Source organism: Chaetodon trifascialis, chromosome 20, assembly GCF_039877785.1.
Source record: "Chaetodon trifascialis isolate fChaTrf1 chromosome 20, fChaTrf1.hap1, whole genome shotgun sequence".
Taxonomy (NCBI): Eukaryota; Metazoa; Chordata; class Actinopteri; order Chaetodontiformes; family Chaetodontidae; genus Chaetodon; species Chaetodon trifascialis.
In genome coordinates, this window is record NC_092075.1 from 22704372 (window position 1) to 22730327 (window position 25956).

The following is a 25956-nucleotide window of genomic DNA, read 5'->3' on the forward strand; positions in this document are numbered from 1 at the left end:
CTACAATGTACTATTGTTCTAGCTCATGGGCATTTAACTCTGAAGGCAGTTTTATTTGTAGATCACTTTTTATCAATAAGGCAATTCAAAATGCTTTATAAAACACAAAAATGCACTACGACAAGACATAAGACATATGTTTTTTTTACTTGTTCTGAGTAGACTTTGAAGACTTTGTAGTTATACTTCCCCTCTGCTTTGTTGTTCCAGCTCAAGGTCTATTTCTGGGTGCTCTAGAAGTAGATGTGGTAGTAATACAGGTAGTTGTTCTACTTGTAAACCAATCAACCATCAATTTTTCAGTTGTTCTAGATATAGCCTTCTACTTGCAGCACTGGGCCTTCTAGAGGTTCTTGTTCGCGATGGTCTAGTCATTAGGCCTTGTTATTACTCTTGCTATTAACCTTTTAGATTTAGACCGATTAGTTCTCTAGGACCTCTTACCATTTTTGCTCCAGACCATTTGTTTATAAGTCAAGATCTCACTCTAAGCCTTCTAGTTTGAGCTCTTTGCCTTCCAGTCAGCCTCTGTTTACATCCTGTAGTTGTTCTCGATCTAGGCCTTTAATTGCTCCAGCCCTCAGTTATGTCAGTAGTCAAGCTTTAGACTTTGCAGTTGTTGTAGCTCTTAGCCTTCTAGTCATTAAGGCTCTAGGTCTTATTATCATGCCACAGTGACCTTTTCCACCACACTGTGGAGGTTTGTGGCAGTATTCAGTTGGAGGCAGATTGGTGGACCATCAGACTAAGCTGCACACTACTGGCCTTCCACCTTTGGAAATAGTTTCCAGCTGAAAGACATATGACTGATGGTTTGACTAAATGACAAAATGATGATGAAACGTACGTATATTTAAGATTACTGCTGATTATTGTCTAAAAAACATACATTTGCATTTTCTTGCATTTAAAACATTATTATTATTATTATTATTATTATTATTATATTTGTCCCTAAAAAGCAAAACAAAAAACAACAAAAAAAACATATATTTTACTAAACAAAAAACAATAAAATAAAGATGATGAGGTGAGATGAGGAAGTCAGATAAGATTAAAGGAAAACTGAAGACAAGACAAGAGAAATAGTGGATTGAAAATAAAAACCCAGAACATCATCACTCCTTCTCCTTTCCTCAGTGACATTTCTTTTCATCCTGATTTTTCATTTCATCCTGTAGCTTTTAGCTGCTGTGTTTTATTTCTCAACTCTCAGGGTTAACAGGAAGTGAATCTGTGATCAAAGCCCAATAGAACTACTCTGAAACCATTTTCACTTCACGCTGCTGATTTTTTCCCTAATATTATTCCTCTGTTAGCACACCAACTCTGTCCCTGAATAATGATCACATTACACTCCACCTAATTGGCCAGGTTGTTTTTATTATGGATGATAATCAGCCTTGTCACAGCTACTCAGCAGGTAACACAACTTAACACAAATATTATCAAGTTAAGTTATTTTTCAGGCATGGTTTTTCATCTTACATCTGTATTTGGGTAGTCTCTTTCTTGGGTAGACTTGAGATTTCTTTTGATTCGACCATAACTGATATGCAGTACACATAACATACCAAATAGCCTAGTCACGAAAGAAAAAAGAAAATTGTGATGGCTCATGGTTATCAGGGGCTGAGTTTAGACAACTTTGTTCAAACTGATACAATTTGCTGATGCCAGCTGGGCAGCTTTAGGTGTGCACAGAGTGCTAGCAGAGGCTGAGGCCTAGCTTAACTCTAACTTGTTTCCACTGCCATCTACTGTGCTTATGGATATCAGATGTTGAGGCTAGCCACTGAGCTGCAGCTGTATAGAATGTAAGCAGAGGTTGAGACCAACCATTTAGCTTTCTCTTTGTTACAACTGACCTGTGGTTGACTTTAACTGTGCTCTCTGTGTTAACAGAAGCATAGTCTTTCTAGTCAACTTTTAATTAAGCGTTGTATTGAACGTTCACAAGACAATTCTTTGCATGCTTTCACTGATAGCTTATTTCTCATTCCATCCTGCATTTTCTCTGCTAACACATTCTCACTCATACTTTCTTTGCTGGCATTGTCTTGGCCTATCAATGAGATATCAGCTGTTTTCACCAGCTGATCACATCTATCCAATAGGACAGCATACAATTTCATTGTGTACCATCATCTTGCTGCTTTCTTTTTGGATGACTCTCTCAACCTACTTTAGTTCATTTATGTTGCTGTTGTGTGCACTCCTCCACCTCCCCATCACAACACCAGTTTGCAGATTCATCAGCCTCATTATTTCATCAGCCTTGTCAGCCTATCCATCTCAGCAGTTACCACAACACCACCAACACCACAAGTGTCTGTACTCCATGGGAGGATTTATCTTGCTGCTGCTCAGGGCGATGCCCCTTGATTACAAAATTTCCCTGTAGAGTCTAAACATCAAAGACTTTCTAAAAGACTTCGTTATCATCAAAAGCGTTCATTTTACATCCTGATGATGATCCAATTTTTCGCAACATTGCTCCAAATCATGGATACATTCGGACCTAAGATATTAGTCACTGTATGTGTGCGTGTGTGTGTGTGTGTGTGTGCGCGCGTGTGTGTGTGTGTGTTTCAGTGACATGTATGACAACTATTACCTTTTCACTTTGACACAAAGCTACATTAAAATTGTCATTCAAGAATTTCTGTGTGTTTGTGTGTGTGTTATGACATGTACTCCCTCTTTGCCTCTTTGACAGAAAGCGACCTTGTTATTGTCATTCACTGATTGTGTGTGTGTGCGTGCATATGTACGTGTGCATGTAAGTGTGTATAATTGGCCTGCTTTTGGCTGGTAGGTAATTGTGTCTGACAGTAGTAAAGGTCTCCATGCAGACAGAATGCTTAGAGTGCGTGTGAATGTGTGTGAGGTGGATAAAAATCAGAATCTTGCTGTCATGCACATACATCAACCAGACAGCGAGGGGGTTGTTTTGGTTTTCTTGCTGAAATAACAGTATTTATTAACAATTAACAGACACAATAACAGGAACACTTCTACAGGTGTATCAGGTGTATTTTATTGAGGATACACTGATTTAGCTGCTTTTGGCTTAGTGTTTACTGCTCATTTCTTCATCTACCACTTTCCTGCTATTCATTCCTCCATCTGCTCCAACGATGATAAGCTTATATCATGTACGGGCTGATAAAATCTCTAGGTGGCACGGTGGAGGGGTGGTTACACTGTTGCTTCACAGCTAGAAGGTCCCGGGTTTGATTCCCACCTGGGGCACTGAGGGTGTGTCCTCCACCATGCCTTCAGTGCCTGCTGCCCTTTATCTCAAGGAAAAAAGGGCCTTTCTGTGTGGAGTTTGTTCTCCCCGTGTTCACTTGGGGTATCCTCCATTAAAAAAACAAAAAAAACAAAAAAACACTAAAAACATGCAAGAAGATCACCACCTGTCACCAAATGGTAACATTCAGATGGTGACAGGAAGGAACCGGGTCCCTGGGTGCTGCTGTCGGCTGGCAGCCCACCGCTCCTGGTCTGCCGTGGAGGAAGGACTTACCAGGATGGGTTAAATGCGGAAGAACAATTTCACCAAAGCATGGCATGTCCATGTTGTGTTGTGTGATTAATAAAGTATGTCTTAATCTTAATCATCATCATCATCTCCATCACACATGTACATTTTTGGGATGTTGCCCCTCTGGGGCACAAATGCACTGCCTCTTAATGCAGTCAGATTTTCACACACTAACCCATGGTGTCAGCCAGTGTTAGGGTCTGCGTGTGTTTGTGTGTGTATATTCAGATGATCTTGGCTCTTGACCGCCGTACTGTCACTGATTCTCACCATATCAGTTAAATTCCTGGATGACTCTATATCCTACTGCTGTTGGCCTATGCCTTAATTTAGAAGTGGTCGGACTCAGTATACAGACCGGAGACAAGAGTAAAAAAGAAAACAAGTTTATTAACAAGGTGGTAAACAAAAGGCGCACTCACAAGGAGTGGAAAAACTAACAAAAGGTGCACTCAAACGAGTGGAACAAAGAACTCAAAACGCACTCACTAAGAGTGGAACAAAAAACTAAACACCATGAGGGAGGCTGGACATGGCTGGTAGGCACTGAAAAGACAGAAGCACACGTGAGCAGCAAAAGTAAAAAAAAAAAGCCTCTTCCAAAATGTGCAAAATGCTGAGACAGCATCTGGCAATCAAGTAGAGGTACCCACGGCCATTCTCCTCGCCAATTGCACGATCAGCTGCGTTAGCAGCCAAGACAATCCACATGGAGGCGCTCAGCAGTTTCTTCTCTAAATTGTTTGGACTTTTTGGATATGGTCGCCCGCAGCCAGGCTGTCCACTCGTCGCAGAGGAGTGCCTTCTGGGATGAACTGAAGACGACGTCCGGCCATTGTATGAACAGAGTTAAAGTTTAGCAGGACCCGAAACGTAACTGTTCTGATCAAAACTCGATTCGCATTCACAGACACGCCGAGGTCGTTTTCTGACAACATCATTGCATCAGAGGCGGCGTCCAATCATATGCGAGGTCGCACTCTCGGAATTTCTCGCAAGGCAATTTTTGTTGCGTAGAAAGAAAAACATGCTGTGATTTTGTTACTAACTAACTAACTTCTTTAAAGTGACATCATCGAAAATTTAAAAAAGAAAAGTTACTTTGGTGTGTTCCCTTTTTATTCCTACTTAAAGAATCATCAGTGGACTTACCCTGCTGGAATTTTGCAAGCTAATAATGCAACCATTTTTCATCTGGTGTTGTGGTGGCAAAATGCGAAAAATTGTGACCAGTGTCCAAGAACTGTAGATGCTTTAATTTTCACAATTTGATTTAGCAATTTAAGTGGAAAATGAAAGGCTTTTGAGAGTCAGGACACTTATCCTGTATGTAACCTAAAAAATTATTTAAACACACTTTAAATCCTCATGAAAACACACACACACACACACACACACACACACACACACACACACACACACACACACACAATCTCAGTTTGCATTTGTATAGCTGCACGGCAATTTACAGTGACGATAATTGATGGAAATGCTACTTTTCATGCAGTAGCACAGGTGCTGGAAACTCATGGGAGAGATCAGGATAATCCAGCAACAAACCAAGCTGAGAGTCTTCCTTGTATGCTGGGCCCTAATCAGATTCATCCGCTCCAGGTGCGCTGCTGGAGGGGTGGAGCCAGCTGGGTCCAGGGAAACACCCAGCTGAGACAGACTGGGGAACAGACAGACAGACACATAAGGCCAGGGAAAAGGGTTGACAAGGTCTGTTTATTTATTCGCCTTTTTTGACAGACTAACAGTCCAAAACACTGCATGAAAAACCACATTTTCGACCCGTAAATCCCCGCGAAGTTCGTTGATTTTCGGCGATTTACGGCAAGTTTACGGGGAACTTCGCCGGCTCCGAAAATTGTTGGAAACGAACCATCTGTCAGCGGGGGGCGTGGTTAATCGCGCCTTCGCGAAGGTGCAAATAGCTCTAATTAGCACATGAATGCTACCGACGTTGATCTATTCAGGCTGGCCTGCTGACTTCACAAACAACCATTGGATGATTCCACAGGCATTTTAAAAGGAAACCATCATGTGATTGGATAGCAACTCCAATCACATGAGTGAGTGATCATGTGATTGGATGACAACTCTGCTGCTATTGGTCATCTGTGTGCCACAAATAATAATAATAATAAATACATATTAATTTAAATACTATATAATAAATTAATATATTAAAAATAATTATTATATAGATATATTTATGTATATATAAAATATAAATGATATATATATTTTATTTGATTGATGATTCATTGATTTATTTGGCGATCCACCTTCTACACTACCACACAGTAGAACACAAAGAACACAGTTGACAGAAACATTCTGAAAAAAAGTCTTTAATGAAATCATGACACACACATTAACAAGGATCAACCAAGTAAAATCAGTGACTACTGGGGAAGAAAAAGCAAGGAAATGTGCAGAGGGGTTCACTGATAAGAGTCTCTGGGTTGGGCCATGCCACTGGTCCATGGTGCATGAATAAGAGTCTAAGGCCTCTGGAAATGCTTCTTTGCTGCCTCTGGGTCATACTGGTTTGGTGCATGTCACTTTGAAGGGCACTCGATGCAAAGCCTCTTGCGGTGTGTCGCCACATAGTTTGGGTCGCTCTCCAGCCGCTCTTGCAGTGTCGGGCAGAGTTTGGAGAGCTAGGACACTCCTTCTTGCTTCCAGCAGCTGTAAATACAGGTGTTAATATAACATTAGTACTGCAAAGAAACAATAACACATGATAACATATGTGAGCATGTTTGTCAAAAACAATGCAGATAATAAATAAAATTCAGTCCATTTTTACATTGTTGTGAAAATAAAGCGGCATTCATGGGACTCTTACCTGCTTCCTTCTTTGTCTGCTGCGAGCTGAAATCTTCACAGCTGCTGCCTGAACTGAAAGAGCTGCCTGGGCATACCTGAAGCTCCTCCACACCATCTCATAATATGTCTTATAGGCTGTTGGAAGAAAATATATATTGGTTCGAAATAATTAAGACAAGCTTCAGTAAAAACAACAACAAGAAACAACAGAAAGGGTTTAAAACAACAACAACAACAAAAAAAAACAACTTACATAAAAAGACTGCTGTCCACACCATCCATGTCTGGACTCTCAGTTAAAGTCGCCATCAAATATGACGTCACCGTTTCGTTGTGGGGCGAGTTTAGTCTGTAAAACACAAAAAGTACGGGTCATGCAACGTTTACGTTTACTTATATTCTGCAGAATATTTCCTGTGTATTTTATTAACTTACCCCTGCTCAGGTTCTTATCGCCTGTCGTTTCCGTCACTATTGTGCAGACGTCGCACCTTTTCCTTTAAAATACAAAATACATTGTAATGTTAAATGTAACGTGAACGATTACCAAACGTTCAGAACGTAGTGCAATAAGAATAATAAAGGTTTGGCGCCCTAAAAACTGCACAATGGAGTACTAAATGCTAATGTTACTTACGTAACTTACGCACCCGTCCCTTCGTCTCCGCAGCTGCAGTTCGGTCGGGGCTGCTCCTCCAGAGCGAGCAGTCTGGCTTTTATCACGGTCATTCTCCTCGCCAAATGCGCGATCAACTGCGTTAGCAGCCGAGACAATCCACTGAAGATGCTCAGCAGTTTCTTCTCTAAATTGTTTGGACTTTCTGGATATGGTCGCTCCGCAGCCAGGCCGTCCACTCGTCGCAGAGGAGTGTCTTCTGGGATTAACTGAAGACGACGTCCGGCCATTGTATAAACAGAGTTAAAGTTTAGCAGGACCCGAAACGTAACTGTTCTAATCCAAGCTCGATTCACGTTCACAGATGCGCCGAGGTCGTTTTCTGCCGACGTCATTGCGTCAGAGGAGGCGTCCAATCATATGCGAGGTCGCGCTCTCCGAATTTCTCGTGAGACCATTTTTGTTGCGTAGAATGAAAAACATGCTGTGATTTTGTTTTTTTTTCTATTTTTGTACCTGAATATTTTATAAAACATGTAAACTTCTTTAAAGTGACATCATCGAAAATATAAAAAAAGAAAAATAACTTTTACCCTGCTGGAATTTTGCAAGCTAATCACACAAGCATTGTTCATCTGGTGTTGTGGTGGCAAAATGCAAAAAATTGTGACCAGTGTCCAAGAACTGTAGATGCTTTAATTTTCACAATTTTGATTTAGCAATTTAAGTGGAAAATTAAAGACCTTTGAGAGTCAGGACACTTATCCTGTATGTAACCTATAAAATTATCTAAACACACTTTTAAATCCTCATGAAAAAAAAAAATCTTTATATTCTGTAGGCACAGAACACACACACACACACACACACACACACACACACACACACACACACACACACACACACAAATCCCAATTTGCATTTGTATAGCTTTGCAGCATTTACATTTGCATTTTAACACCTCATGGTCACAGTGGCTGAGAGAGAACTTCCACGGCAATTTACAGTGACGGAAATTGACGGAAATGTGGCTTTTCATGCAGTGAAACTAAAAGATATTCAGAAGACTGACAGAAAGTGCAAATCCTCACATTTGAGAAGCTTGAGACGACAAATTATTGGCATTTTGCTTAAAAAAAGGCATAATCGATAATATACATTTTAGCTGTCAGTTAAATAATCAGTGAATAGACAAATTGTTTCAGTTCTTTCTTTGTTGAGTTCTCTCGACTCTGTTGAGACTTTTGTGTGCAAAGGATATTTTGCTGCTCAAAGAAGTAGACTATTAAATGTTCAAATAACTATTTTCTGCTTGTCTGGATTCATTGAAGTTATTTAATTTGTTTTTATAATGCTTTATTTTAATTTCCTAATGATAAGTTTGATGAAGAGGACTTTAATTTAATTTAACCCCAATTTGTCATTAACTTATTACTGAAAATGTTCCGTGTTGAACTGTATGCTCAGCATTTGACAAATTTCCCATTTTTTCATGTTGCACTGACCTGCTGTTCATGGTTGAATGAATTATTTACATAGAAGTGTACTAATTGATGTAATGTCATGTATTTTCCCAAGAATCAGTACAAAAATATGTTGTCTTTTAGACTTCCTACATTTTCTTACAAAATTACTGAAATTAAGGATTCATAAAATAAAGACTGGCAGTGAAAACAGAGAATAGAATAGACATGGAGGGAGGGTAGGCAAGGAGTGATAACATCAAACTGCAGGACAATGAGGACAAGGACAATTGATGAACTGACACGTGTGTGTGTGTGTGTGTGTGTGTGTGTGTGTGTGTGTGTGTGTGTGTGTGTGTGTGTGTGTGTGTGTGTGTGTGTGTGTGCGCGCGCGCGCATGCGCGCACATTTCATTTGTGACTGGTAGGAGTTAGTACAGACAGAGCTGTCAAGATAATGATTTACTGATTGGGGGACTGCTGAAAGGGAATCAATAAGAAGGAAACCATGAAGGGAAATAAACAAGAAATGTGGACAAGGACAGTATGAAGGGGAGAAGTTGACACAGGGAAACAGGAAGGAAAGGTAGGTAATAAAAGGAGGGAAGTCGACATTACTGTGAAGATTACACAGATTCTGATTCCGGTTCTGATTGCACAGCATTTTCTCTGGAAAATTGGGGTTTTAGCAACCAAAGGTAATTTATACACAGTTAAATAAAATACAATATTTCAGGCTGATTCCAATATTTTTAGATAAGGTGTACACTACAGCCTAAAAATATGAAAGAAAATAAAGAAAAGTGAAATAAACAATTCAGTATTCACCAGAATTTTAATTCCTTTCTTTGTGATGTGGAGACAACATTTAGACATGCATGCATGCATTCATGTAGGGAAATAAAATGCTAAACTGAGTCTTTTAAGATTGGACCCATAACAAAGTCTGAGATCACTGTAAAAAATGTATTGTTATAATTACCTCACCATGTCACCTCTCACGCACAAAATCAGTTTCATAAATGAAGCACAGTTTTCCCATTGTGGTGTGCCAATCGCGCACAAAATCACTTAAAAACAGATGAAGTAAATTCTTTTACCAGCACATGTGATGAACTGCTGACAAGATGACAAGAGTTGTTATACTGTATAGATTACTGAAATAAAGTTTTAGAGGTATAGTTTCTCTCTAAATAGTTATGTCCTTTTTATGGAGTCACTGTCATGTATCTAGATCTTATTTCATCCTCCATATGTCAAGAGGTACACAAATTAGGATGCTTCCTGATAAACTATTTAATCTGGCACTAATTAGATTAAAGGAACAACAGAGACAAAGTTGTGCATGACTTAATTTAGTAGTGCAGAGTTTAAAAGCACTTACTAATTTCCAGAGGAAAGTATAACTGAACATATAAGTAAATAGTATTTCTAAATGCCTGCTTACAACCCTGTGCTTAGATGCTGGATCTTTTTATTGTCCTAATATTTGAGTAGAGAAAAGATGCAAAGCTATGCTGAAAGAAAAATCTCAGTAATGAGTATTAAATTTGTCACGAGGGAAAAACAAGGCCCAAACCCAAAGATGTAGAGTCTCAAATCAGGGATTTATTAGAAAACAAAGTACAACCCAAATTCACCAGGACAGGAAATTCAAAGTACAACAAATAAAACTGAAAATACTCCAAAAGGGAGAGACAAGACTTACTAATGCTTGTAACTGAAAACACGCCCAATACAAAAACTGGCAGGTGACACAAATACGTTCCAATATCACACTACAAAGACAGGAGGCTAGAGACAGGCTCGAGAGCGGGAGACACGAGGGAACAGGGCCGGACTGAAGAATAGTCTGGCACACGAATGAGAGTGAGTGGAGCATGTGAAGCTGGCTGATTGCCGATGAGCTGCATGTGTGACTCGTGTGCCTCGCCCCCGAGCCGACGGTCCCGCCTCTCCGCACCGTGACAGCTGAAGAAAAGGGAAAAGAAAGGTAGATATTAATTAAAGTGCCAGAACAAAACCCGAGACCGTGACAAAATTACTTTTATGTTGAGTGTTCTCCCTTCCTATTGCAGTTTGGAAAACTGCCAGAGAGTATTTATTTTTTATACTCTAATGTTTGTCTGATCAGAGTGTTCCTGCGGGAGAAACGGAAGCTGTGAGAGTTTAAAAGGAACATCAGTAAAATCAAAAACAAAAAAAGAACATCTGGTGTGCTTCAAAGTCAACTTTTTGCTTTAATGACGTGACTTCAAGCTCCAAGCCTCTGTTCAGAGTTTCCAGCAAACACACAGACACTGAACGGCTACTTGATCGAACAAGGTGCTGTTCTGATCAGGATGAAAGACTTTTTAGCAGCGCCAACTTCAAAGATGAGAGAAGAGACACCGCCACCACTCTCTACTACCAGAGCCTTTCACAACATTAAAGAAAATATGAAAACATAAAAACAAAAAACAAAACAACAACAAAAAAAAACAACAGGTTGATGTGGCTTTGATAGAGAGCCGGCAGAGCCAAGAACTACAGGTCCGAGGTTAAACTCAGTCATGTTTTCTGCTGTGAAGACACATCTGACAAAACTAATGACAAATATGAATAAATACATGAATCAAAACATGAATAAATACATAAAAAAACATGATAAAATAAACACAACTTGTAGTTCTTCGTCACCAGAAAGCTTTGATTCTGAAACTGTGATGTGAACGTTATCACGGGTTTGATCTCATCTATGGTTCAACGCCATGAGAGGCAGTAATGGTTGTGGGTTTGACCCATTGAAAAACAGTTTTAATGTTGTGAAGTGGGGTTTGCACGGTGGCGCAGCAGGTAGTGCGCTTGCCTCACGGGCCTTTCTGTGTGAAGTTTGCATGTGTTTCCCGTGCATGCGTGGGTTCTCTCCGGCACTCCGGCTTCCTCCCACAGACCAAAAACATGCTCATTAAGTTAACTGGTGACTGTACAAGTTTGTGCCCTGCGATCAACTGGCGACCGGTCCAGGGTGTACCCCGCCTCTCGCCTGTTGGCGGATGGGATAGGCTACAGCACCCCCCGAGGGATACGCGGTATAGAAAATGGATGGATGGATTTTGTGAGTGTTCTAGTTTATGTTGGAATAGATGAGCACATACAACAAGAATCTGGTCAGAAATATTGAAATTACTGTGCCACTGAGACAGTATGAACACTTTATCTTGTCTACACAATATTTTTATATTTCAGTGCAATAATAGCCAATGTCTGGATTAAGCTGCTATGAGGCCCTGGGGCTAAAATCAGCTGTGAGCCCCCACTGACCACCATTTGTGGTCATGTAGACAGGCAATGCAGGAAAATGTAAAAAAAAAAAAAAAAGAAGCATTTTTTTAATCATCTCAATTGGTGGCATATATTCACAAACAATTAATCAGATTGCTGACAGAACAATGACAGAACAAGCACAGGACCTCTGGGACCCTGAGGATCTTAGGCCCTTTGGCAGTTGTGATAATAACTTTTGATCTGGAGGTAAAGCGCCATCATGCAATGTTTCTTTACCTCCAAATTTACTGATTTATTTATTTTATTTTGTTTTGTTTTTATTGTATCTTGTGATGAATATGGCACATCCCACCACTGGACATCCTGTTGTGTTTTAGCCCTGTTATGAACTACGCCTGTGTGGTTGTCGGTTTATGTGATGGAGAGCATTTTCATTTATGAATAACTGTCCCGTTGGATATTTCCTGTTTCATTGCTTATATCTAACTCTTCTGTTCTGTTCTCCTCCTATAGCCTCAGACACCTCCTCATCTTCCTCCTCCTCCTCATCTAGCCTTGGAGGTTTCGTGGACTTCACTTTCACCCAGGAGCCTCAGGACACAGTGACAGTGCGAGGGGGCATGCTGCAGCTGGACTGCCAGGTGCAGTCTGACACAGTGGCAGGACCTCCCACCATCACATGGCGTAAGGATGGTGTGCTGGTGAGCGCGCTGGTGGATGAGCGGCGACGGCAGCTGGCTAATGGCTCGCTTCTGGTACAGAACGTTGTGCACTCACGGCACCACCGGCCTGATGAGGGCGAATATCAGTGCCTTGCCACATTGGATGGACTGGGGAGCATTGTTAGCCGGGCTGCAAGGGTCACCGTGGCCGGTAAGACACTGCTGTATTGTATTCTATAATATTCTATTCTAATGCACAAATTATGTCGTGCAAAAAAATACAGTACAGACATAGATTTATCAAAGCATGACTTTCAGACTACTTAATTGCACTGCCTGCATGACTTAGACAGTGTCAAAGGCTCAGAGAGACTGCAAATGGGGGAAGGTGGGGTGAATGGATCAAACAAACACAGGAGTTTCACCCAGGAGATCGGGGTTCATGTCCGATGAGAAACCAAGAATGAACAATTTTTTCCAATACCTAAGAGAATAGTTTTAATATTTTTAATAGTAGTTTTAATACAACCTAACCACATAGTTTTGCCACCTAAACCTAACCAACCTAAGTATGTATTAGAGAGGCAATGGTCTGGAATGAAGGCATTGTGGGTCACTGGGATGAGAATGTGTTGTGCAGTCAGAGCCGTGGCTCTGGGTGTCTGGTATTGCCATGGATTGGATTGAGCAAACACACACGCTTAATGTTTCTTGTCTTCAACTTCCTTTTTTTTTTACTCTTCATATTTATGTAGTAGAACCAAAGTAATTAATCTGTAATGAAATTTAGTAAGTGTAGTGGAATACTGTTCATGGAACACCTTAATAGACAGTGAGGCTTAGGTGCATCACCATCACCAATAATATGCACTGTCTACACTGTGGGACAACATACTGTATGACAGTGCCTCACATGTTTGAGCGATTTCAAAAATTTAGTTTCTAGGGAAGTAATAGAAACATTGGATTACTTGTATTTACATCATCAATGAGCCACTTATTGTGACAAATTTAGTTTGCGCTCACAAAATTCAGTGCCCAATAATTTGTATTTGTGACCTCAAATACTGTCATTCATCAACAGACATATAAAGAACATTCGACTACCAAACAGCAATTTGCATTTATATTTGGCAATGTTCATTTATTTAATAGCATGATGCTCAATATGAACAACAAGCAGCTCCCTGGTGGAACTCCACAAGAGCCTTTTTGCATTGTAGTGGTTCACATGTGTAGCCCAGAGTAACTGACCCGGTCAAAAAGAATCCCTACTCTGTTCAAACATGCATAATTTCATAGAATTGCTTTTTAAATAAATACAGTCATGATTTAAAAGCAATTAATATAAATAGAGTCGTGGGAAAAACATACAAATTCATTTTCAATAAATAAACAGGTTTAAAAAGTGATAAAAATGGTAAATTCATGTGATTAAAATACTGCAAGAAATAAAAAGTAAGTTCCTGTTGACAAACTGTTTAATTAGCCAATTGAGTCAAGTTTATGGTCGCTGTGACCAATCAAAAGTTTGAGCCCACCAGTCGTAGCTGAGCGCTCGGTGAAAACAAAAGAGTCGACACTGAAGTGTGTGGATGAAAGGAGGGAGAACGCCATCCGTTTCACCAAGCAGTCTGAGGCCTGACGCCTTTCTCCATGCTAATGCACTATTCCTAGCCTGGTCAGGTTTTTTTTTGTGTGAGTTGGAAAACACCCTGTTCCGATACAAGAGGAAGATCTTGGAGCCAACAGAGAGTGACTCTAGAGACCTGAGAAGATTTCAGAGAAATCCAGAAAGAGATGTTTCCAGTGCTGGATGGTGAGCCTAGCCCAGAGCGACTTCGATCTCCCTGCTTGCAGTAAGGAGACTGCAACTTCAGGAAGAGTCAGATATTCCATCCTTTCCTCAAGTTCGGTAGGATTTGAAAAGTACACCTACATACTGGTCCCACGGCTGGTACCTGGATCCGTGTGCTAGTTTGAGAGACAATTTAAGGCCCAGGTATTAGTTTATTTTGATTTTTATTTTTTGTGGCCACAGTTTGTTATTTTAGTTTATTGTTTTTACATGATCTCAGAAATTTAAAGCTGTACAGGAGAAATGGTATGGTTTTCCACCTGTTTATTACACATCTTAATATTCATTACAGCATGCTAAAATTTTGCTGTAGTGTCCTGTGTCTTTATTTCATTGAGGTTGTCCATCCCCTTGGCTCCTGCCATTCCTAAATCTTCTGACCTGGTCCAAAACCTTTACACTCACCTTTTTCTTATTTGACTGTATACACTATCACAAGGTAGCAAGAACTGGTTACACATGGCTTAATAAAAATGTCCTGTGTCGTCCTCTCTCATGCAGTAGTCAAGCTGAAGTTATAGACACGACAAGAAAAACGAGATTGAGACTAGATTCTCAATTTTAAATGTTTCTATTTGATGCATCAAGGGGCTCTACAGACTCTACGGAGAAAATGTGCAAAGTGTATAGAGCGCAAAAGAGTAGATGTTGGATGATGTACAAAATGAGGCATGCCTGATGAGTCACCCTTTGTGTAGTTTACTCTGAAGGTGCACTGTGTTTCAGTCATTTAGAGCAGGGGTTGTCAAACTTATTACTGAAAGGTCAACAGCAGATTTTATTCAAGGCAGAGGTCCAGAACAGTTGGTGATAACAAAATAATATTTAATCAATTAATTAATGTCACATCTCTTGTGACTAGGCCAGCACTATCCCAGGCAGATAAAGCTCAGACAGTTAGTCCATATTTATGTTGGACTCAGTCATATTCTTTCAACTACATTTACAATAGTTGTAGAAATTGTGTATCTGTGATTTAGGAGCTGATAGCAAATTCTCTGGTGTAACTTTAATGTGTGAACTCTGCAGCAACACTCTCTCCAGCAGTTAACGTTGCAATGACAATGATGTCAATGATAGGGAAATAAGATACATTAAAACCACATTCATCTGGGCACAGGATCACAGTGAATTATCTGCGGCTACACTGAATATTCACCATCACCAAAAATTTATTCATCAGTGGCAAATTTATTTCAATCTGGGGTTTGATACAACAGTTGGCCAATAAAATAAACTCAAGTGATGCCTCTTGCATCTAATAGACAAGGTTTGTGATTCCCCACAAGTTTCCATTTCTGTAGATTGGGTCAACTATTAATTACAAGGTGCCAATGAATGACTCCTTTACTTAACAAAAAAGTCTTCTTTAGGATCCCAGGAAGCTAACAAAAAAACTCAGTTTGAGAAACAATACAACAGTTGGCAAAAAGAAATAAACCAGCAGCAGCAGGTGCTTCAGCGCAGTGAACTCCAGGAAATGCCTGACAAACCACTTTCTAAATAGCTCACAGTCCATGTACCCCATCCAGCAACTTCCCGCAGAGGGTGTTGGGGACGATTTCTTGTTATAGGGGCCCCCTGGATATCCCCCCTCATATATATGATGAATGGGGGGACATCGTCCTACAACCTATTTTAGGAGGCCACAACAGTGATGTGATCCCCTTATATGCATGCTTGGTCCATGCTTGAATGCTTGGTCATTTTTTTCAGTTAAAAATGAATTCACAATTTGGTTTAAAAGTACATTTCACATTGTAGTACCAAGCATAGACCAAGCATAGATATATTTCCCACGTGTATACACAAAATATATTTACCTCACACCAAAGCAGCGTTACAATATCTACAGTATATCCACCTTTGACCATCGTGATGCACCTGTAAAGGAAATATAAAAATCCTTCTCTCTCTCTCTCTCTCTCTCTCTCTCTCTCTCTCTCTCTCTCTCTCTCACACACACACACACACACACACACACACACACACACACACACACACACACATACATACAGACTGTGTTTGGTCTTGAGCAATTAGATTGCTGAGTGTACAGTTTATCAGTACAATAAGTACAATATGTTATCATGCTACCATGTTATCGTATCAACTTAGCTTATTCACACACACACACACACACACACACACACACACACACACACACACACATACAGAGACAGACACACCTTATCTATGTTTCTTATTTGAAATCCCTGTTTTGTTATGTCTGCTTCTTCCTGTGTCTTTCCTTACTATTTACTGTTTAGTATCTCTTTTGCGCTCTCTCGCTCTCTCTCTCTCTCTCTCTCTCTCTCTTGATCTGCGTTTCTCTCTCTGCACACTTGAGCTGAATCATGTTAATCAGAGTCAGAATCAGAATCAGCTTTATTGGCCGCGTGTGCACATACAAAATTTGACTACAGTTTGAACATTCCACTCAATGTACTATTACAGGACAAAATCACATACAGCTCAACAAGGACAAAACAAACAGGAACAACAATAAACAATATAGACAAAAGAAGGATGTGGCAATGAACAGTCTATATAATGGAATATACAATGTACAGGTATTTATGTTGACAGTGAGTGATGAATGTGTATGTTAAAAACAGTGCAGTAATGCATGATAAATGGCCCGTCATGGATGTTTTGGTGTCAGTGACACTGTATGACTAGTTAACTGTTCATCAGGGTGATGACTTGTATGTGAAGAAACTGTTTTTGTGTCTGGTTGTTTTGGCGTTCAGTAATCTGTAGCGCCTATGAGAGGAGAGATGTTGGAACAGATTGTGTCCAGGATGTGAGGGGTCTGCAGTGATATCTCCTGCCTGTTTCCTCAGTCTGGAGCTGTTTAAGTCCTGAATGGAGGGCAGGTTGGCACCAATGATTAAGGATGAGGTCCCACCAAGATATCCCCTGACAGCCCTCTCTCCTGAAAATTATGTTTATACACAAGTAACTGACTGAATTACATTTTCTGTTAACATAATGAGGAGATGTTGTTAATTTACATACTTAAAGTTGCAAAAATGTTGATACTTTTTACAGACAACAAATATGCAATCTTGCAATGCACTATCCACTCACAGTGACTGCAGCATTGTTCATTTTTTTATGGTTATTTTATGGAGAGCACAAAAGAGAATGAGAAATTCAATGCAATTTCTAAGAATCTCATTAAATAAAGAATAATCTATACTGCTTATAATCCCCAATGAGCATGATGACAATTTCTGTGTCCAAAACTGAATAATTTAGATGGATGCATGATTGAGAAATCTAGAGAGCTGCCTTGCTGGAAAAAGCTTTGTGATAGTGAAAAAAATGTTCCTCCTGCAGCTGAGATTAAGGTCACGGATCAATGTAGGTAAGAGTCTAGGTCCACTCATCTGTCAGGATGAACAGAACAGATTACATCTCTGTAAATCCCGAAAGCCACCAAGAATTCGCCAACTGACAGGTCACTTGCAAGGCGAGGGTCAGCAGATTTACAGTTGTAATGCTCACACTGGATGAAACTTTTTTTTTTTTAGCTCATTCTGGAAAGGGAATAATGAGATTGACAAGATTGATTCCTCTACCTTGTAGAATTTTTTTTTTATCTTAAATGAGGTGACGTGTGCTGTTGAAGGAATGGAGGGCCTACCTAAAAGAGCTGCATGGTTAGTGGATCCCAGAGAGTGATGAAAAGCTTCTGGAGCACTTTCAGCGGACTGAGAAAGAAGACTGGACAGAGACATGGAGGTTGAGGCATTTTCAAACCTCTGAAGATGTGAATCAGTTGTATTCACTGATCTCACTAGATACTCCATAGTGGCTAGAAGGGGATCAGGAACCGGCATGGCAGAAAAAGAAGGAACTGTAGGAGTAGCTGGAGCAGCAGGAAGCAGTGGAAGATGTAGAACGTCTGGATGCATTACATGGTCCTCTTTTTGGATGAGGTGTAGCAGATATGTTCCTTGTTTGGCTGAGTCTCAGCAGAGACTGAGGTATCTTCTGTGGGAGGTGGAGAAGCGATGGGTGAATTGTTGACTACAATAAGTCTTGCCAGCTTTTGAAGCTGAGATTGCTGGAGGCCTGGGTCAAATGCCTTGGGCCCTTAATTTGGAAGTCAATAACTCATATACTCTTTGAGCTAAGGTCAGTTTTGTAGAAGCAATGCAAGTGCTGTTGCGTTGAACTGTGGGGGATTGAGTTGCTTCTAGTCAGAACTTGCCACTCTGGTTGGGGATCAGATTTTTAATCCAACATGCTTTGGCATGAGTGAAAAAGATGCAAAGGTTGGGCAGCATCATAAAATGGTTCATGACATGGTTTTGACATGCAGCTAAATGGCAGCAGAGGAAGAAAACACATTTAAACATTGACAGCATTCAGTTTACTGGCTTAAGGTGATCATGTCAGGCTGGGATTTTATGAAGACAAGAATGAGTTTGTGGAGTTAAGAGATAGTGGGAAACTGTGCAGGGTGACTTAGAAGGCATGTGCAAGGAGATAGTCTTTCTGAATGAAGCTTTCACTGGGCTTCATGTTTCGGCACTGAATTAAAGCACTTAATTAAGGTTAGGGAATATAAATGTATATATAGAAAAAGTCAGCAGAGACTTGAGACATATTTTTTTATTAATATTTAAGCAAAATACAATCTTTCTCTAAGCTTAACCACAGTGCTCGAACCCTGGATTATGGTGTCCTGTACTGTGTATGCCTGCTGTCCACCCAAACTGCCTCCCTCTACTCCAGTGCAGAACATAAGATAAGATAAAATGAAAAAAGGTAAGGTAAGATAAGACTTTAATGTTCCCACACTGGGGAAATTTATTCATTATAGTACTGTGCATGTTGCGGAGTATTACTGTAACAAACACCATATTAGCTTTATGGTTTTTTGTTGTCTTAGTCGTATATGCTGTTGTTGGCAGCGGCGGTATGGGCAGTTTGTCCTTTGAGGGTGGCTGTGGCAGTTGGCAGCATGAGCGGAGGGAGGGGGCGGTGTGTGAGTAGTGATTGACAGATTTCAGACAGTCCTTCAGACGGTCCTCTGGCTCTGATTGGTTGTTTTGTGTTGCAAAGCAGTAGGTGGGACCAACTGAGCTGTTTTTTTTTTTTTTTTTTAATTTTCACAGATTACATGTTTTATGCACTTGGAATGGAATGGAACAGTTTTAGCAAATATGACAAAAAATACTTATACAATATACAAGTTACCTACTGCAGCTTTAATGTTTTCTGCCCAAAACCAGCTTGTATGCATCTCCTTGGAATGATATGGTGAGCTGAATTCTGTGGCCCCTCCTCAACCATGATGAAAGAGTCAAGACCATATTTTCTAAGAGGTATATTTTGTTCATTCACTCACCAAGTGTGGCAACAGAGCATTGGCTTACCCACCTTTTTCCACAGAGTGAGTCGTCAGAGTAACTAACACTGCACGAAAAACCACATTTTCGACCTGTAAATCCCCACGAATTTCGTTGATTTTCGGCAATTTACGGCAAGTTTAAGGGGAACTTCGCAGGCTCCGAAAATCGTCGGAAACTAACCATCTGTCGGCGGGGGGCGTGGTTAATCGCGCCTTCGTGAAGGTGCGAATAGCTCTAATTAGCACATGAATGCTACCGACGTTGATCTACTCAGACTGGCCTGCTGACTTCACAAACAACCATTGGATGATTCCACAGGCATTTTAAAAGGAAACCATCATGTGATTGGATAGCAACTCCAATCACATGAGTGAGTGATCATGTGATTGGATGACAACTCTGCTGCTATTGGTCATCTGTGCACCACAAATAATAATAATAATAATAATAATAATAATAATAATAATAATAATAATAATAATAAATACAAATTAAATTTAATACTATATAATAAATTAATATATTAAAAAATGTTATTATATTGTTATATTTATATATATATATAAAATATAAATGATATATATTTTATTTGATTGATGATTCATTGATTTATTTGGTGATCCACCTTCTACACTACCACACAGTAGAACACAAAGAACACAGATGACAGAAACATTTTGAAAAGACCTCTGGAAATGCTTCTTTGCTGCCTCTGGGTCATACTGAGTTGGCGCCTGTCGCTTTGAAGGGGGCTCGATGCGAAGCCTCTTGCGGTGTGTCGCCACATAGTTTGGGTCGCTCTCCAGCCGATCTTGCAGTGTCTGGCAGAGTTTGGAGAGCTAGGACACTCCTTCTTGCTTCCAGCAGCTGTAAATACAGGTGTTAATATAATATTAGTACTGCTAAGAAACAATAACACATGATAACATATGTGAGCATGTTTGTCAAAAACAATGCAGCTAATAAATAAAATTCAGCCCATTTTTACATTGTTGTGAAAATAAAGCGGCATTCATTGGACTCTTACATGCTTCCTTCTTTGTCTGCTGCGAGCTGAAATCTTCACAGCTGCTGTCTGAACTGAAAGAGCTGGCTGGGCATACCTGAAGCTCCTCCACACCATCTCATAATATGTCTTACAGGCCACTGGAAGAAAATATATATTGGTTCGAAATAATTAAGGCAGGCTTCAGTAAAAACAACAACAAGAAACAACAGAAAGGGTTTAAAAGACTGCTGTCCACACCATCCATGTCTGGACTCCCAGTTAAAGTCGCCATCAAATATGACGTCACCGTTTCGTTGTGGGGCGAGTTTAGTCTGTAAAACGCAAAAAGTACAAACAGGTCATGCAACGTTTACATTTACTTATATTCTGCAGAATATTTCCTGTGCATTTTATTAACTTACCCCTGCTCAGGTTCATATCGCCTGTCGTTTCCGTCACTATTGTGCAGACGTCGCACCTTTTCCTTTAAAATACAAAATACATTGTAATGTTAAATGTAACGTGAACGATTACCAAACGTTCGGAACGTAGTGCAATAAGAATAATAAAGGTTTGGTGCCCAAACTGCACAATGTGGTACTAGATGCTAACATTACGTACGTAACTTACGCACCCGTCTCTTCGTCTCCGCAGCTGCAGTTCGGTCGGGCTGCTCCTCCAGAGCGAGCAGTCTGGCTTTTTTCACGGCCATTCTCCTCGCCAACTACGCGATCAGCTGCGTTAGCAGTCGAGACAATCCACTGAAGACGCTCAGCAGTTTCTTCTCTAAATTGTTTGGACTTTCTGGATATGGTCGCTCCGCAGCCAGGCCGTCCACTCGTCGCAAAGGAGTGCCTTCTGGGATGAACTGAAGACGATGTCCGGCCATTGCATGAACAGTTAAAATTTAGCAGGACCCGAAACGTAACTGTTGTAATCCAAGCTCGATTCGCGTTCACAGATGCGCCGAGGAGGCGCGTCAGAGGAGGCGTCCAATCATATACGAGGTCGCGCTCTCGGAATTTCTCGCGAGACCATTTTTGTTGCGTAGAATGGAAAACATGCTGGGATTTTGTAAGGTACTTTGATTTTCTATTTTTGTACCTGAATATTTTATAAAACATCTAAACTTCTTTAAAGTGACATCATCAAAAATAAAAAAAAGAAAAGTTACTTTGGTGTATTCCCTTTTTATTCCTACTGAAAGAATCATCAGTGGACTGACCCTGCTGGAATTTTGCAAGCTAATCACACAAGCATTGTTCATCTGGTGTTGTGGTGGCAAAATGTGAAAAATTGTGACCAGTGTCCAAGAACTGTCGATGCTTTAATTTTCAGAATTTTGATTTATCAATTTAAGTGGAAAATTAAAGACCTTTGAGAGTCAGGACACTTATCCTGTATGTAACCTATAAAATTATTTAAACACACTTTTAAATCCTCATGAAAAAAAAATCTTTGTATTCTGTAGGCACAGAACACACACACACACACACACACACACACACAAAATCTCAGTTTGCACTTGTATAGCTTTGCAGCATTTACATTTGCATTTTAACACCTCATGGTCACAGTGGCTGAGAGAGAACTTCCACGGCAATTTACAGTGACGGAAATTGACGGAAATGTGTCTTTTCATCCAGTGTAATACCAAAATATTTAGTAAATGGACAGCATTTATTTATGTTGTGCTATACAATTTACATTTGTGTTCACCCATTCGCACATATACCTCAGTGGCAGTGAACTACCATGCAAGGGTGTGGTCTTATCATTGGGAACAATTTGCTCTTCAGTGTCTTGCTCAAGGATGCTTCCGCATGTAGACAAGAGGAGATGAGGATCAAATCAGAGGCCCAGGGATTAATGGACTACCTGTACCTGCTAAGCCAAAGAGGTTGTTGAAATGAAAATGGCCATTAGTGACAAATAATTCTATCATCAATTTTCTGTTCCTCTGTGAACTTGTACCTGACCAAAAGATCAACCTGTTAAATCTTTGGACTTTCATGATTTGACAAAACATTTAGGTCTGAGCTTCCATCCTACATAGATTTCTCAACCTTGTACGATCCTTCCTTGGAGCCCTGAGAGTATGAGAGTACTTTGTCCATGCCAACCAGACGTGTCTGATGCAGTAGTAATGGTCAATGTGTCAGTGTATCTCTTGTGCATGCTGGTTCACAGTCACACTGTCATAGCTTACTAAGACACTTGGAATAAAGCCACTGTTGGTGTTATTAGTAACTCCTATGCTTTTCCTACAAGTCCAAATACCAGGTGTGAAAGGCTACTTAATCTGTGCATTAGCAAGCAACATTTTGCATTTTAGTAAGGGAAAGTGTCTGTAAGTAATGGCAGTTGACGGTAGCTGACCGGTTCTTGGAGGGATAAAACAATCAAATTTATGGACTAAATTCATAAATCCCACTGAAAATCAAACAAGAAGCAGCTACAAAACAAAAATGTGATCAGACCAGCACATTTACATGTATAGAAAGGTAAGCTATTCAATTTAATTTAATTCAGTTTTATTTGTATAGGCCAAATCACAACAGAAGTTGTCTCAGGACACTTTCCACATAGAGCTGGTACAGGCTGAGCTCTTTTATCTGCAGAGACCCAACAATTCCCTCATGAGCAAGAACTTGGTAACAGTGGCAAGGAAACATGTCCTTTTAACAAGCAGAAACCTCAGGCAGAACCAGGCTCTGGGTGGGCGGCCATCTGCCTTGATCGGTTGGGCGAGAGAGCAAAGAGAGAGAGTGAGACAGACAGAGAAAGACAGACAGACAGACAGAAATGCAATCACAGTAACAATGACAGTGGATGTAATAATAGTAGTAGCAGTTGCAGTGGATGTCAGGCAGGGCCATGTTAGGAGATGTAACTGTAATCCACAATGCAGATTCAGCCACTATCCATGGGAACCTGCCAGACAACAAGGCACAGAGACTTCGGGGAAGAAGCTAAGTTAGTTAGTAGCTAGTTAGTAACATGCCATGGTAGGACATGAAAGTGTGCAGATGGAGAGGGAGAGAAGGACAGAGGAGCTCGGTGTATCTTTGAAGGTCCCCCGACAGTCTAATGCTACAGCAGCATAACTAGGGGCTGGTCCAGGACAAGCCTGAGCCAGCCCTAACTATAAGCTTTATCAAAAAGGAAAGTTTTAAGCCTACTCTTAAATGTAGAGACAGTGTCTGCCTCCCGGACAAAGACTGGAAGATGGTTCCACAGGAGAGGAGCTTGATAGCTAAATGCTCTGGCTCCGGTTCTGCTTTTGGTGACTTTAGGAGCCTTTACAGGGAGCCAGTGCAGAGTGGCTGATAATGAAGAAATATGATTGGGACATGTGCTGCAGCGTTCTGGAGCAACTGGAGAATATTCAGCAACGAATTTGGGCAGTCTGATAGTAAAGAATTGCAATAATCCAACCTGGAAATTACGAATGCATGGACTAGTTTCTCTGCATCATTTTGAGACAGGATGTGCATGATTTTTGCAATGTTACGTAGGTCAAAAAAGGCAGTCCAATTTGTTTTACATGGGAGTGAAAGGTCCTGATATGTCCTGATCAATGACTCCCAGAGTCTTTACAGTGGTGCTGGAGGCCAGTACAATGTCGTCATGTCCTGAAGACACACTTGCAGTCTAGTTAATTGATTGGCTTCATTGATAAATATAGCTGGGTATCATCTGCATAGCAATGGAAATTTATTGAGTGCTTCCTGATAACATTCCCTGAAGGAAGCATATACAAGGTGAATAGAATTGGTCCAAGCACAGAACCCTGTGGAACTCCATAGCCGACTTTAGCGAGCACAGAGGAGTCGTCATTAATGCGTACAAACTGAGAGCAATCTGACAAGTAGTATTTAAACCATCTTAGCAAAGTTCCCTTAATGCCAAAGTTTTCCAGTCTCTGCAATAGGATGCCATGGTCAATGGTGTCAAATGCAGCACTAAGATTTAATAAGACAGTACAGAGACAAATCCTTTATCAGATGCAATTAGAAGGTCATTTGTAACTTTAACCAGTGCTGTCTCTGTGCTATGATGCACTCTAAATCCTGACTGGAAATCCTCAAATAAACTATTGTTGTGTAGAAAGTTGCGCAGCTGATTAGCAACTGCTCTCTCAAGAGTTTTTGAGAGAAAGGGAAGGTTGGATATCAGACTATAGTTGGCTAAAACCCCTGGATCAAGAGTAGGCTTTTGAAGTAGAGGTTTTATTACAGCTACTTTAAAGGACTGTTGTATGTAGTCTGTCGATAAAGACAGATTGATAATGTCTAATAAGGAAGAGTCAATTAAAGGTAAAACTTCTTTAAGCAGCTTAGGTCTAGAATACAATTTGATGATTTTGATGACAAAATTATTGAAATTAGTTGGTGAAGGTTGACAGGTTTCATAACAGTTGCTACGGTTTCTGTGTTTGAAGACAAAACAGTACCTGTTGACAGCAGGAGCTGATGAATTCTGTCTCTAATAGCAAGAATTTTATCATTAAAGAAGCTCATGAAGTCATTACTGTTCAGAGCTAAAGGAATACATGGCTCAACAGAATTATGCCTCTCTGTCAGCCTGGCTACAATGCTGAAGTGAACCTGGGTGTAACAGGTGTAGAGTGAACCCAATGGCAGCTCAAATGAACCAGGTAGTAGTATTAACAGTCTTTATTCAGCAGGTAAATGCAAGAACACAGTTAACCACAAGATGCATCAGAGTAGAGCAGGTGGGTATGGCAGGATTCGAACCCAGGTCTCCTGTGTGGCAGGTAGGCAAGTTTCCACAAGACCAACGGGGCAGGCAGGGAATGCAGAGGGGCTCGTGAGCAGGTAATTGTCCACAGTTCTCAAAAGGCTCAACAAGTGTGTTGGAGGGGAAATAGCGCAAACTCACTGCAGTAGGAAGTTTTCCTGGAAGGTGGTTCAGATGAGGGCTGGGAGTGGATCCGGACCTTGAGATAAAGTCGGCGAGGCTGACGGCACCAGAGGAGAGGAGCTGGTGAGGTGAAGCTGACACAGTGGGTCCACAGACTGAGCAGGAACAGGCTGAGTGCCAATCAGCCACAGGCAGACGAGGAACAGAAAGCAGGCAGGCAATACTCGTAGTCGGGGATAGAAGGCTGGTGGATTTACCGGGGCTGAGATGTGAAGCAAAGGTCAGAGGCGAGTTGGGTCGATACCAGGTAAGCAGTCCGGGAACAAGTGCTGGAGAGTCAGGCATGAAAGCGAAGACAATCTGGCAAAGAGTGAGTGGAGTGAAGCTACATATAAAGTGGCTTGATTGGAGATGGTGAGCAGGTGACAGCAGCAGGTGGAAGCAGTAAAGCTGATGAGG

The 25956-nt window shown here is 40.7% G+C and overlaps 1 protein-coding gene across 7 annotated transcripts in view; it reads left to right on the forward strand.

Annotated features, from left to right (window-relative positions):
* Window positions 1-25956, forward strand: part of dcc (DCC netrin 1 receptor) — a 427309-nt gene that overhangs the window by 92713 nt on the left and 308640 nt on the right. For all 7 annotated transcript variants that reach the window (XM_070989802.1, XM_070989803.1, XM_070989805.1 and 4 more), the window contains exon 2: window positions 12247-12606. In XM_070989802.1, coding sequence (XP_070845903.1) covers window positions 12247-12606 — 360 coding nt within the window. The remainder of the gene's footprint in view (window positions 1-12246; window positions 12607-25956) is intronic.